General features: G+C 40.3%; 1 protein-coding gene across 1 annotated transcript in view; it reads right to left on the reverse strand.

Annotated features, from left to right (window-relative positions):
- Nucleotides 1-10,509, reverse strand: part of rab2a (RAB2A, member RAS oncogene family) — a 29,114-nt gene extending 18,605 nt beyond the window's left edge. The window contains exons 1-2 of the mRNA XM_026148881.1: nucleotides 10,269-10,509; nucleotides 292-363 (exon numbers count right to left, since the gene is read on the reverse strand). Of these exons, the coding sequence (XP_026004666.1) occupies nucleotides 292-363; nucleotides 10,269-10,314 (118 nt within the window). The 5' untranslated portion in view covers nucleotides 10,315-10,509. The remainder of the gene's footprint in view (nucleotides 1-291; nucleotides 364-10,268) is intronic.
- Between the last annotated feature and the right edge of the window lie 2,787 nt (nucleotides 10,510-13,296).

The following is a 13,296-nucleotide window of genomic DNA, read 5'->3' on the forward strand; positions in this document are numbered from 1 at the left end:
GCACAAAGTAATTAAGCAATTTTCTGTAACGGATGCAATTGTAAGAGGTTACTCCTCTCTGTCAAATCTACTGGAGTTGTACACAGTAAAATCTGAATTATCTGAATATCAGAAGGGTTTTGGTTAACTCAGCATCTAATTACTTTTTACTTAGTTTTTTATGTTGTTAACATAGCATCAGCTATATTGCTTTTACTTTACTTTAGTCTGACCTAGTCTATCAAGTTTAATTAGTAAAAGTCATCTAATTATGCTTTATGTTTTTATTATAAATGATGCAGGTGGTCTTACCGATGGTGAGGTCGTGAACTGGCTGAAACCTCTTGTCTGTGAACTGTAGTAATAGACATGACTTTCCCACACCTGAAAAGAAAAAGTACACAAACAGAATTAAAGGGGATTCATTCATATGCTGACAATAAAATACTACAAGTCAGAGCCACTGCTGTTTGTAGGTTGGCAAAACACCAAGTTACAACTCTTATATTTTTAATATAAGACAACTGGAGTCAACATCATGTTCAAATGACCCAGCAGGGAGCACACCATTTCATCAGCTTTGCTCCAGTTAACTAACTATTAGCAAGCTAACTGAGCTATAAAAGGTGGCTAATTTTTATGTAGCCAAAAGGGCACTAATGAGCGTGCCTATTTTCAATGGCAATCCACACATACCTTCAGCTCTGAATGTGGCAAACTCCCACAGATACACAAACACTTACAAAAGCAACACTTTCATTGTTCATAATTCTGTTTTAGGTAATTTATTCTCAACTGGAAAAAAAACCCCAAAGCGAAACAGCGAGTTAGGAAGTCAGATGACAGGTGTTTGCAAATGCAATCATTAAATCAAAGACACATTGACTTAACTACAGATGGAAATGGTGAGCAGATTCTCAGAGAGAGTGCGAGCTGTTATTTCCTCAACACAAATATCTAGAAGCATGACAAACACACTCAACAGGTTTGGTGCCACAGTACTTCTACAACATTTTAAAAAAGTTAGTCACTTGTCACTGAGATGTGTGTGTGTAAGTGTGTAAGTGTGTAGTAAAAACATTTCCTTTAGTGAAGAGCAGTTACGAAAGCAAGGAAACAAAAGAAAAATAAATAAATAAATAATTCCTGCCACCTTGAACCCATTGCCACCTCCAAGGCTAATATGCTACGGTGAGGAATCCCTTAAGAATATCGATGCCTATTGGTGAAGAGATGCATTTGAAAGCAAAGAAACTTTAACTCAACCTGATACCATTTTAACCCTTTTATAAAAAGACCAAGAGTGTCAGGAACATTCAAGAAAATGGAGAATGCTGGTATAGAATGATTTACTCAGCAAATATGGTAAGTAAGGCTTTGGAGTCAAAGGCTTTGGGAGTGTGTGAACATATGTGTGTGTAAGAAGAAAAACAGGAGGAGGAAGTGGGGGAGGGATGACCACAGGAGAATAAAAGAGAACGTTAAGGAGACAGTAGCTGGCAGAAACTCAAGGAGGTGCGACATGGTCTTCCTCTTCCATGGTTTCCACGGGTCACAAGTTGCTAAGCAGGGCCTGTGCGATGACGCTGTTGCTAGTAAGGGATGGAGGGATCTCGAGAAAGTTAAATAAAGGTGTAACAGTGAAGTCATTGTTACCTCCGTCAGTCAACAGACACCTGCTCATAGCCACTCTTGCACTACTAAAGCAACAAAACAGTAATAGCAATCTTTCTAATTAGCCACAATGCAATTAACATACATTTTAACATAGCAGAACCTTTCATTTCTGACAAGAGGTAACAGCTTGATGGCTGTGACACAGAGCAAAAGCAACCTGTCTACAGGGGCCTAGAATCAAAGCATGCTGTGTCTTTAAATGCAGAGCATGGCTACAATTGGAGTCATAATTAGTGACTGTGATAGGTTTCTGTGAATGTGCTTTCAAACAGTCTAGCTCTCACCAGATCTCGTCACACAGAGGAAAATTTGGACATACATGCTGGGTTGTCAGACAACAAAAGGAACATGTTGACTGGATTACTGACAGGTGGAATAATTAAATTGCGCTTTTTGAGCAAACACCAGTATGACTCAACAAATGTGATCCACTAACAAGTAAAAATATCCACCTCCCATAGTTGTGGCAAATAACAAAATCTTTAATGATGGTAAATGGCCTGTATTTGTATAGCGCTTTTCTAGTCCCTAAGGACCCCAAAGCGCTTTACACAACCTGTCATCCACCCATCCACCCATTCACACACTGATGGGAAATCTCTCACAAAAGCCTGAACAGTGGAGCTTTGACCTTTAGCAACATTAAAAAAATAAAATAAAATAGGATGCATTCGACAAAATGATTCATAAACCACGGCCCTGTTCTTTAGACAAGGATACCTTGTAAAAAAGTATCCTTTTCCAGCTCACTTCAACAGTTGTCATAGTAACAGGTCCATCATGGCCGAGCACCTCACAAGTTGTCTCATACCATGGGGCAATTTCCCAGACTGAACTAGTTCTTACCTTTATTTGATACCTATTTCAAATTGTTTTTAATTACAATAAATCACAGCTAACACACTTCAACCAAAATCGATTGAAAACCAGACAGTACAAAAGACTGACATCGCTTTAGGGTTTGAAAAGTGAGGATAATGCAACATACTTTTTTTTAATGGCCATCAGGGGTGACAACTGCAAAAGGACTTTTGGTTCCTACAGATGTTTGTGTGAAAACTGCCTTTGAACTCCATCTCTGTAAATACTTTCCTAATGGGATTATGGGTTTATGGGCTCAGTCATTCATTTTGGGTATGAATAGCACATTTGTAAATTCTGTTCATTTTAACTGTAAAAAGAGGGAAAAAACAGTGCTGGCTAAAAAGATGGTCACTGACTAACAACTTGTGACTGACAAGTCTGCTAGTATGAACCACGCTGTGGTGTGGTTTCAGCCAGTCACGCACCACTCAATTTTTGTAAACCCAGCCAGTTGGTGAGGCCAGGTTGAAAACAAGAGTGTACGATTGTGTCCATTTTTACCACCAGTTAAAGTGCAGAGGTCTTGGACTGTACAGAAGGAGATATTGGACGGCTTGAAGAGTAAGACGTTCTGGAGAAAACGTTGAAAAAGACAAAAACAAAAATACTGCAATCACTGTGCTTCCTCTTTCAACTTCTAGTCCTATATCAGTATTGATGTTGAAGTTGACGTTTTGCTTCAGTGGTGACACCTATTGTCCACGGGAGGACTGCATGGCCTCAGTGCCAGTATAAACGGTGAGGAGGCATTGATGACGTCAGGTCTTCTGACACAACCAACACAAAACCATAACAGACATTAACAGGGCACAAATCAGCGAGTGACGTCATGATGTCTGTGTTCATGTTTTATACTGAGGATGCAGAAAGTGAGCTGATTTGTGAGCACCACAAACAATATTATAGTGAGAGCAGAGAAATGTCAAATGTAATGACTTTTCCTTTTATTTTGCTCACAGCTTATCAATAATCACAACTGAAGTTTTCTGTGTGACTGTTCATGTAAAAACATTGGATGCTGTTGTGCTGCTGTACATGTAGTATGACTGCAGTCTTTGCTTACCCATTCCAGACAAAAACCGTTGAAACTGTTAATCCGGCAGGACAAATTGAGCATTACATCCCTTTCCAGGCCTCATCTGCTGAAAAATAAGTCGAGGCTCTAACACATGAAAATGTGTAAATATGCTCACTTATAGAGCAGGGCGATATGACCAAAACTATTTATCACGATATACATTTGAAAATTTGCAATAACGATATAACTGACGATATAATTGACACTAGACAAAATACTTTACAACTCCACAACTTTATTAGTGAAAAAAAACCCATCAATGTATTTTCACTTAAACAAGCAGCTGTTTTTTTATGTGCATTAAAGTTATATAAAAATTTAACAGTGCAAATTCCTTGCTGACAGTTTAACCAAAAGGCATTTCCAGTGGAAATTGGCCGACATGTCCTCAGCATAACCATGTATAATACCCACAAAACTTAAAAAGAGCTTATACACACACAATATGGTAATATTATGCTGAAGCACAGTACGTATCACTCCGCGAGGCTCCTGCCTACGATAGCCGTAATGCTCCGACAATCCATCAAGCGGTGCGGCTTCGTAGCTTAGCAAAGACGTCTGACAGATTTTCGAGCGCTGTGTACCACATAAAATCGTTTCGAGGTCAGTAAACACAACCAGAGTTCATACATAAGGCACACGGGATTATAAGGGGCGCTGTTGATTTTCAGAAAAATCAAAGGATTGATTTTAAGCGCGCCGTATTTTCCAAAAAACACGGTAATAACGACGGCCCGCTAGCATGCGCTACCAAAAATAGTGCTTTGTTGTGTATCTGATGGACAAAAGCTAAACCAGTTCCACACCACTGAAGTTGCAGCATTTTTACAAACCAGTTCTGGTTCATCCGTTTCATTCTTTCGCCCTTCTCATTCTCTGTCGCCGGCACGCTTTTTCCTCCATGTGCATATGAAAACAAAGGCACTGCGCATGCGCGTTTTACCCATATTCTATTGCAATATTTCATTTTCTTATCATTGCCCAACATTATACCGGTATTACCGTGAACGGTATGGTATGGCCCAGCCCTACTCACTTATTCCTGATACTGTTATTCTGGTGACTAAAAACGTCAAATGTTGATACCATTTCATCTCTAGCACTCAGAAATGTAGCAATTACGTTTTATGAAGAGATGATGTGGGCTGAGAATTAAAGTATAACACAAGCGAAAAAATACTATTTCGTCTGAAATGAGACAAGAAAACGCTGACATTAAGCAGGCACAATACACAACCTTGTTGCACATGGTTGGTGCCGATGTGTTAGGAGTGTCCAGCAAGCCAGTGAGATGTTGCTCTGCTCATTTACAGCAGTAACTTGAAGCTTGGCTAGGTCAGCAGACTGCACCACAATCCCTGCTGAGGAATTTGACAGGAACTGTCCACGGGAACAGTTTTTTGCACATTAAGTATTACTCAAGTGCATTCAAGTGTGATCTGAAGCTGTCATCCCCATAGGCTGTCGGCAGGGGATTTCAGAAGTTGAGAACAATATAAAATAGCTGAAGTTATAGTTTTAGAGATCCTTAAAACTTAAACTCAATCAGCATTCTATTCTGAATGACGGACCCTATATACAACAATAATTATTAGATCCCAAGTTGTGGGACTATTTGTTAATCAAACCTGGTCAAATTGCAGTCCCACAATCCTGACAAGGCAGATTTCACACAGTTAATATTTACTGTTATAGGTCCCCCATTAACCCAGTTTAATCACACATGAACGCAATGTTATCCCTCAAACACTACTGTCATCAGAAAACCACCTCAACTATGAATAACACACTTTTTAGCTCAGTTCACACTCCAGTCTGGTCATTACTGCGAAGAGGTCTTTTAAATTAGGGCTTATGGGACACCGTACTCTGTATACCGCAAAAAGATTAATGATAAAACAAGTCAAGGACAGGTAGTTTCTGTTTAAGTTATGTTTCTGCCTGGTTACAGTTTTAGGTGGTTGTATGACCTAACATAGATGTTACTAATGTTTGCTTGAGCAATTTTCTTTGGTATCAAAGGTTTCATAGACCAAATATTTGAAGCAAAACACTCAGGTGATTAATAACTAATGAAAATGTGTTAGTTGCAGCCTTTCTCATGAACACATCTAAAGAGTTTTAAAAAATGACGTCATTTGTTGGGGGGGTGAATTGTGGAAAGCTAATAATCATAATTATTAGACAGGAAAACTACACACAAACATTTACCACAACTCCACTGTAAGTTCCCAAGGATACCTGTAAAAAAAACTTTAGTCAAAGCAGATACACACGCAGGACTTAACAAAAGGTCCATGAATGAAGGATTTGTTCATTTTAGCCAAAGACCGGATATTATTGCATAAAAAATCCCAACGAACTATAGCTGTGCATATTGAAATCTGTCTGTGCTTTTCATAATGAAAACTGCTGTGAAACAATGAACCTCAAATTCTCTGAATGGGGTCAAACTCTAAAATTTGAAAAGCTGGAGATCTACAGGCTGTGTTCAGTAGGACAGAGCCTATTTTTGGACATTCAATCTGTACTGAAGCTATAATTTCTGTTCAGATGCAGTTTGTCTTCTGCAAGCTATATCTGAGGACAGCCTGGCCATGGGTCAGAGAGACAGTCAACACTGAATTAACCTTTTCCTATGTCTCAGAATAGTCAATCCAATTTATCATTATTCGCCTGTGCAAGTCCCTGCTACTCCTTTAAGTCATAAAGCAAAGCATCTCCTCTCAAACACTCCACGAAGGGTTGAGAGAAAATAAGAGGAGAGAGAGGTGATGACACCTGGAATGATATCAGAATCAGAATCAGAATACTTTATTCATCCCGAGGGAAATTAGGGGTTACAGCAGGCAGCACGCTAATGGCGCATGCGCACTCACAAAGGAACCTTCTGACCAACTTTACACAAACATCACATTGGGCAGACATGTCAGAAGGTAGGCTGATAGGAAAAAAACAACGAAAATACACTACATGAGGTAAGAGGAGGAGAAAAAAAACTCCACTCAGACTGAGCTCCTAGTGGGAGAACAGTTTGATAAAAGAAAAAACACCTCGGTAAGTTTTGACAAATGTCACATTTCAGAAAGCATCAGCAACACAGCAAGGATGCAGGCATTAGAGCAACAATGGGTAGACGCCAAATTAAAATGACACATGGACAAGTTAGATAAAGGTCAAGAAAATTAATAGCAGGCCATGAATCTACACCTAAGGTGAACAACTACCAAAACACATACTACATGCCAAAAAAGGTAGGATGCCACTGGACAAAGTGACTTGTCTCTGTGTGTTTTTCCCCCTAGAAAGTCATACACTGCAGCTGTATTTCTGTATTAATTATAGTTAATATTTTAAAGAAAAATCTCTGTGAGAAACTAGTTGAACTATTGAGTTCAACCAAAGGAAAAAAGTGTCAACTCTGAATACATGTCTGGCAGGTGGGGTTAAGAGCACCAGCTGCATGAGTGTATTAGCTGGGAATCAAAGGAGCTTGCAAAGAAAAGCGTCTGGACTTCTTTAAGTTGCTTGAAGACGTTTCACCTCTCATCCGAGAAGCTTCTTCAGTTCTAAGCTCCTTTGACTACGATGACCTGGATGACTGAGAACCTTCACAGACATTAGCTGGGAATGTTTCCTCAGACTAAAATGATGTCTACGCATCACACCTTAAAACCCAACTAAAACTCACTGACTGGAAATACATCTTCCTCAGTCTTCATGTGTAGATGAATGATTACAGCACTAAAAGACTGCCACTCTTACTGGTACTGACCATCATACTAGGCACATGGGGAAGATGGAAGCCTTAATGATTACTTTTCACAATAAAAGCCTCACTGAACATTGATTAACCTGGAGATCGGAGGTTTTTCTGGTGTTTAAACTTGTGGATTTGCTTTGACTCAGCAAAGCAGTTACAAGGTAACAAGATGACACACCCAAGTTAAACTTGTCCAACTACTAGTCTATGACTGGTTTTAGATTTTAATAACCATCATATCTCCTTTAGGGTGAAGATAAGACCAAGATAAGATGTGTTATATTCTATAAAATTAAACATAGAAGAAACAAATAATTCCAAAATAAAATTATTAAATACAGTCATACAAAAGTGTAAAAACTGACCGCCTAATGAAAATACAAAAACCGATCACAGTCAAAAAGAGTTCTTCCAGAAAACAGAAGAGTTCTTCCAGAAGATGTCCCTTTCTCTTTCGGACACACTTTTCACATTCAAAGGCAGGCAAATCGCCCCACACTTTGTCCACAAAGTTGCCACAAGCCAAGCTGATGTTGTCTAACTAGTTAGTTAAGTAGTTAGGTGGTGGCAAAAATTAGCAAGTTCTACTCATACCAGTGATTCACCCACTGAATTACATGCCTTGCACTGGGCTTTTTGTTGTTTTTTGCCTAAGCTATAGCCTGGTATTAACATTGTTTACAGATAAAATATAGCTCTAGAAATTTTCAATTTTAGCAAGGGAATAAAGAACCAGACAAATATTTCATACTGTTATACCTGTTCAGCTAACATCTATTGACTTATGTTCACTAATAAAGGTAGGCTAAATCATTTATTTCTGTATTGAATAAATATGATTGGGTGCCATCCTGCTGGTATGCTGGTAAGCAAGAGATAAACTCCCCACTGTCTCCTTCCCCTCTCTCCCTGCATCTACATGCAGCAACTCGTAAGCAGCTTCGCTGTTCCCAGTCACTGCTACATAATTAGCAATAAGCATTGTAGCTTATGAACAGTGCTACATACATTGTTTGCAAGATTAAATCCCTTCTCCCCAACCCACCTTAGTTTAAGATGATCTGATCAGTCTGACTTGCATCATAGTATGATAACAACATTGCAGGCTAGTTTCTTACTTAAAATGACCTGTCTCCTATACATAAGTGTAACTGCTGACCTTTCTGTTGACAGAAATCACATGACCTAGTATAAGTAAACATCATGACTCCTGCACCTTTGAGTCTCATCATTGACAATGCTGGAAAATATTTTTTACTCAAGCAATCGCTGGATAGGTTTTTACTTCTGAAAATCACTCTTGATGTATCTCTCAGCCCCAGATGAATTGAGCCAGACAGAACAGTCAGATATATTGGGATTATGTAACGTTGTATTAAAATGACATATTACATGCAGAAAATGATGTTTTTACAATTATTTACTGTTGTATACAGTTACTACTACTCTGCCCCTAAACCTATTTAGAAGCCTTTCTACTGATCACAACAACAACAAATCAGTGAGCCAATTAGATTTTCACCTGGCAGACTAATGTTAGGTTTCTTTCCAGGGATTCCTGAAAGTGATCCCAAACACCCCACGCTAAATTTGTAATGTCATATGATGAGAAGATGATAGCTATGGAACATTTGGCCCAGCTGCTTTTTTGACACTAATATTAATTACATGTTATGTCCTGGACACCAGATATTTTAGTTAAAAAATAAATACTATTTCCCCCTGGAAATATGCTTGAAAAACAAAACGAGGCTAGCACTGCAATGCCCGCGTGTGTGCTTAAAAAAGCCTCTTGAGGCAAAAGTAAGTGGCGCACAGATGGAGTATTTCTGGTGTAGACATCTGTGTAATCAAGCTGGGACCTTTTCAACATTCACTACTGAAGATAAACAACATACTTGTACGAAATCATAACAGCAGCAGGCAGAACGTGACCCTGCTTGGCAATAACAGTGTAGTAAACATGAAACCCACCACAGTGTACATCATCTAAGACAAAACTACATATCCGCACAATGGGAGTCTTTCCCCAATATCTATTTACTCTGAAAATTTTCTAGCTGCCTCTCACTATCGCTGGCAGTTTATCTTACTAAAGCTCTCGTTGTACCTCACAGTAAGACCTGCCGCCTTTTCTAAAACTGGTGCTGTAACAGTATAATATAGAAATGTACCTGCAACTACACAGCGGTACCCCTCATCAGTACAGCCTGCTAAAAGTAAACAGATGACAACACCGCCGGCTAATTGAGCGGTTTCCAGCACAAGATATACAAACCTACATTTTGGTAAATGAAGCGCAAAACATGGAACCATGCAACGACTCCAAATCGCATGGATATATGTAGCCAGAAATTAGATCTGCTCTACGCCATTTCAGGGAATATTAGAGGTGCAGCTTGGCGTCTTGGCCTTCTCTGACAAGAAGCTAAGCTAATGTTTAGTAATTATAAGACATGAACAACAACAGAAATTGGTAGTGTGGTTGTCTGTCGTATGTAGCTGCAGTGAGTGAAGCATTATTTGGATGTCGTGACAGTCGGTTGCTAAATATTTGGTGGAAAAGCTACTTAGCTGGGCTGGCAAGCTGTGGCTAACACCCCCACCCTCGACGCAAAGGGACAAAAGGCCCAAACATTTATCAGCCGCTATCAACCTTGACACAAGCTACTCCAAGGCAGCTTGTGTAAAGATTCCTCTGTAGATTTTTAACACTGCCAGGGGTCGCTTATTGTTATCTAAATATGTTAATAGAGAAGGATTGGAGCTGTCATCCCACCCCTTCTGTCTCTGCTTTTACCACGTCATTGAACTATCCAACACTGCGGAAATACGCCGCTAGCTAGCGGCTAAGAGCTAGGTAAATGCTAACTGGCAGTCTAACTGGCACTTGTTGTAACTTACCCGTGTCTCCGATGATGATGTATTTGAAGAGGTACGCATACGCCATGACCCCTGGTTTGTGCAGTTAGCTGTCTAGCCCGTTACACCTTCGTAAAATCGAACGTTACCGTGTGAAGAAAGTGGCTGACAGACTGTTAGCCCGTTTCTCTCTGTCCGTGCTGAGGAAGGAACAATAAACAGCCAGAGCCTCGGCTCGACGTCACACGGTCCGCCCTCGCCACGCTACACAATGAGGTCTTCAGGGTCTGCTCGGAAATTTACGATGCATTTCACTAATTCCACTCTTAGTGGAAATGATGGGGGGGAAAATCACCTTTAAAAAAAAAAAAGTCAAACAAATTTTTCAGGAGGTATTAGAATCACTTCACTTTGTTATTAAATGAATAAAAAATGAAATAAAAAGGGAGCAGAGATCACTGCTGCCACCTTCACAACATATAAAACAAATTCAAGGATAAACAATGTAAATGAAACAACACCGTGAAGCGGTATGCATAATACCATAAACAGTACCACATAGCAATGGCGATTCTAGGCTCAAACCTTTAGGGGGACTCAGCTCCCAATCATGTCATGCATGCAGTGTAATTAGTATTAATGGAATATGGTGTTTGCAACAAATATAATAATCCCCTTTTACAGTTGCAAACCTCTATTCGACTGGATAAACATTACAATTTTACCTTCAAAAGCAGCCTAATAATTGGATGATCAATTGTAGTGTCAAAGAATAATTCAGAGTAGTGATGGGATTTCCGGCTCTTTTTAGAGAACCGGCTCTTTCGGCTCGGCTCATTAAAAAGAGCCGGTTCTTTTGGCTCCGAACCGGCTCTTCAGGTTGTTTTGTTGCTTTAATTAATTTAATTTAATTAACATCCATCCATCCATCCATCCATCCATCTTCATCCGCTTTGTCCAGGGCGGGGTCGCGGGGGCAGCAGCCTAAGCAAAGAGGCCCAGACCTCCCTCTCCCCAGCCACCTCCTCCAGCTTATCTGGGGGAATACCAAGGCGTTCCCAGGCCAGCCGAGAGATATAATCTCTCCAGCGTGTCCTGGGTCTGCCCCGGGACCTCCTCCCGGTGGGACATGCCTGGAACACCTCACCCAGGAGGCGCCCAGGGGGCATCCTTGTCAGATGCCTGAACCACCTCAGCTGGCTCCTTTCGATGTGGAGCAGCAGCTGCTCTACTCTGAGCCCCTCCCGGATGGCCGAACTTCTCACCCTATCTCTAAGGGAGAGGCCAGCCACCCTTCGGAGGAAGCTCATTTCTGCCGCTTGTATCCGCGATCTCGTTCTTTCGGTCACTACCCACAGCTCGTGGCCATAGGTGAGGGTAGGGACGTAGATCGACCGGTAAATTGAGAGCTTCGCTTTTACACTCAGCTCCCTCTTCACCACGACGGACCGGTGCAGCGTCCGCATTACTGCAGCTGCAGCCCCAATCCGTCTGTCGATCTCCGGCTCCCTTCTCCCATCACTCGCGAACAAGACCCTGAGATACTTGAACTCCTCCACTTGGGGCAGGAACTCATCCCCGACCCGGAGTGGGCACTCCACCCTTTTCCGGCTGAGAACCATGGCCTCAGATTTGGAGGTGCTGATCCTCATTCCCGCTGCTAATTTAATTAACAATAATATAAAATTATGCACAAAAGGAATGTAAAAAATGTAAAAAAAAAAGTGTTTTATTTATATATGTTTATATATAAATATTTACGGTGGCCCCTAGAGACAAAGCACATACAAACTTCAAAACACAGCTACCTAGATCATTTAAATTACACAATTGAAAGCATACTTGTATGGTTTGTGTATTTATACACAAGCACTCATATATATACAAATAATTTAAAAAGTTCATTTACCTGTTACTACACCAAATCCAGTCGTTGGTACTTGCTGGCTTGTGTAGCCACTAGGTAACAAAAGCTCAACACTGTGCCTAGAATTCTGGAGCACTTCTTGTCTTTTGTAGGTGTTTTGGAGTTTTTACGTGCTTCTGAGCTTTTACGTGTTTTGCAGTTTTTACGTATTTTGGAGTTTGTACGTGCTTCAGGGTAGTTAGCAATGCTACACACCTGTTACTCTAGTCTGTATTATGTAATGATTCAGCACTCCTTAGGTTTTGTTATACATTTTTAGACAGCGATAAGATCAGCTACACACTCCACAGAGGCCCAGAGTTACTGTTAATATAAAAAAATGTAATGCTGTCCTTTGAGATTTTAGCATTTAAGACTATGAGTGTAATAGATCTAAAACTGTTTAAATCTTCAGAACCGTCTACAGTCAGGTGACATTGAAACTAAAAACAGCAGCAGAAGGTTTCAGTAATTTCAGTAACTAATTTGTTCTTTTCATTTAATAATAGAGTCTATATTATATCAACAGCTACATTCACCCTGGAGAGAAACTAGTGAGGCAGACCATGAGGACTAAGCTGGGTTTCTGGGACCAGAGGTTTGGAGAAAGGTCTTTCCTTTCTTTCATCATCACAGCTGTCCTGTGCCAGATATTCTGTTGACCAACTGAGAGTCTTCATTTAAGAAACACCAGGAAGACCGAAGCTCATGGCATTGATCAAGCGGGACTCATCATCTTCACCAGCAGCTCCCTCACAGGGAAATCGTCAGCACTCCTCTGTAGGCCCGCCCCAGGAGATGGATAAACCCAGCATTTCATGAACACTGTGATGGAGACCATTGGTTTGTGTAACGTTATAAATACTCGGATACTCTCCAGAGTCTCCGGACTTTTACATAAAGATATTATATTCAGTCCTGTAGAAAGTTATATATTTAAAAATATATTATCCTCTCTGATTACTCTGGTATGAATAACTCTGAATCACTTTATGGTAAATAACACATTATCTGCAAAAAACTGAAAGAATTACAGATGACAAGTTTATAGTTAAACATACAAGTGACGACCTTTGACCTTCATCAGGTTTTATTTAATCGTGTCAGAGAAACTCAAACGTGCTCTTCATGCAGCTGAGTACATAAAGTGTTTAAAATGGAAGC

Source organism: Astatotilapia calliptera, chromosome 18, assembly GCF_900246225.1.
Source record: "Astatotilapia calliptera chromosome 18, fAstCal1.2, whole genome shotgun sequence".
NCBI lineage: Eukaryota > Metazoa > Chordata > Actinopteri > Cichliformes > Cichlidae > Astatotilapia > Astatotilapia calliptera.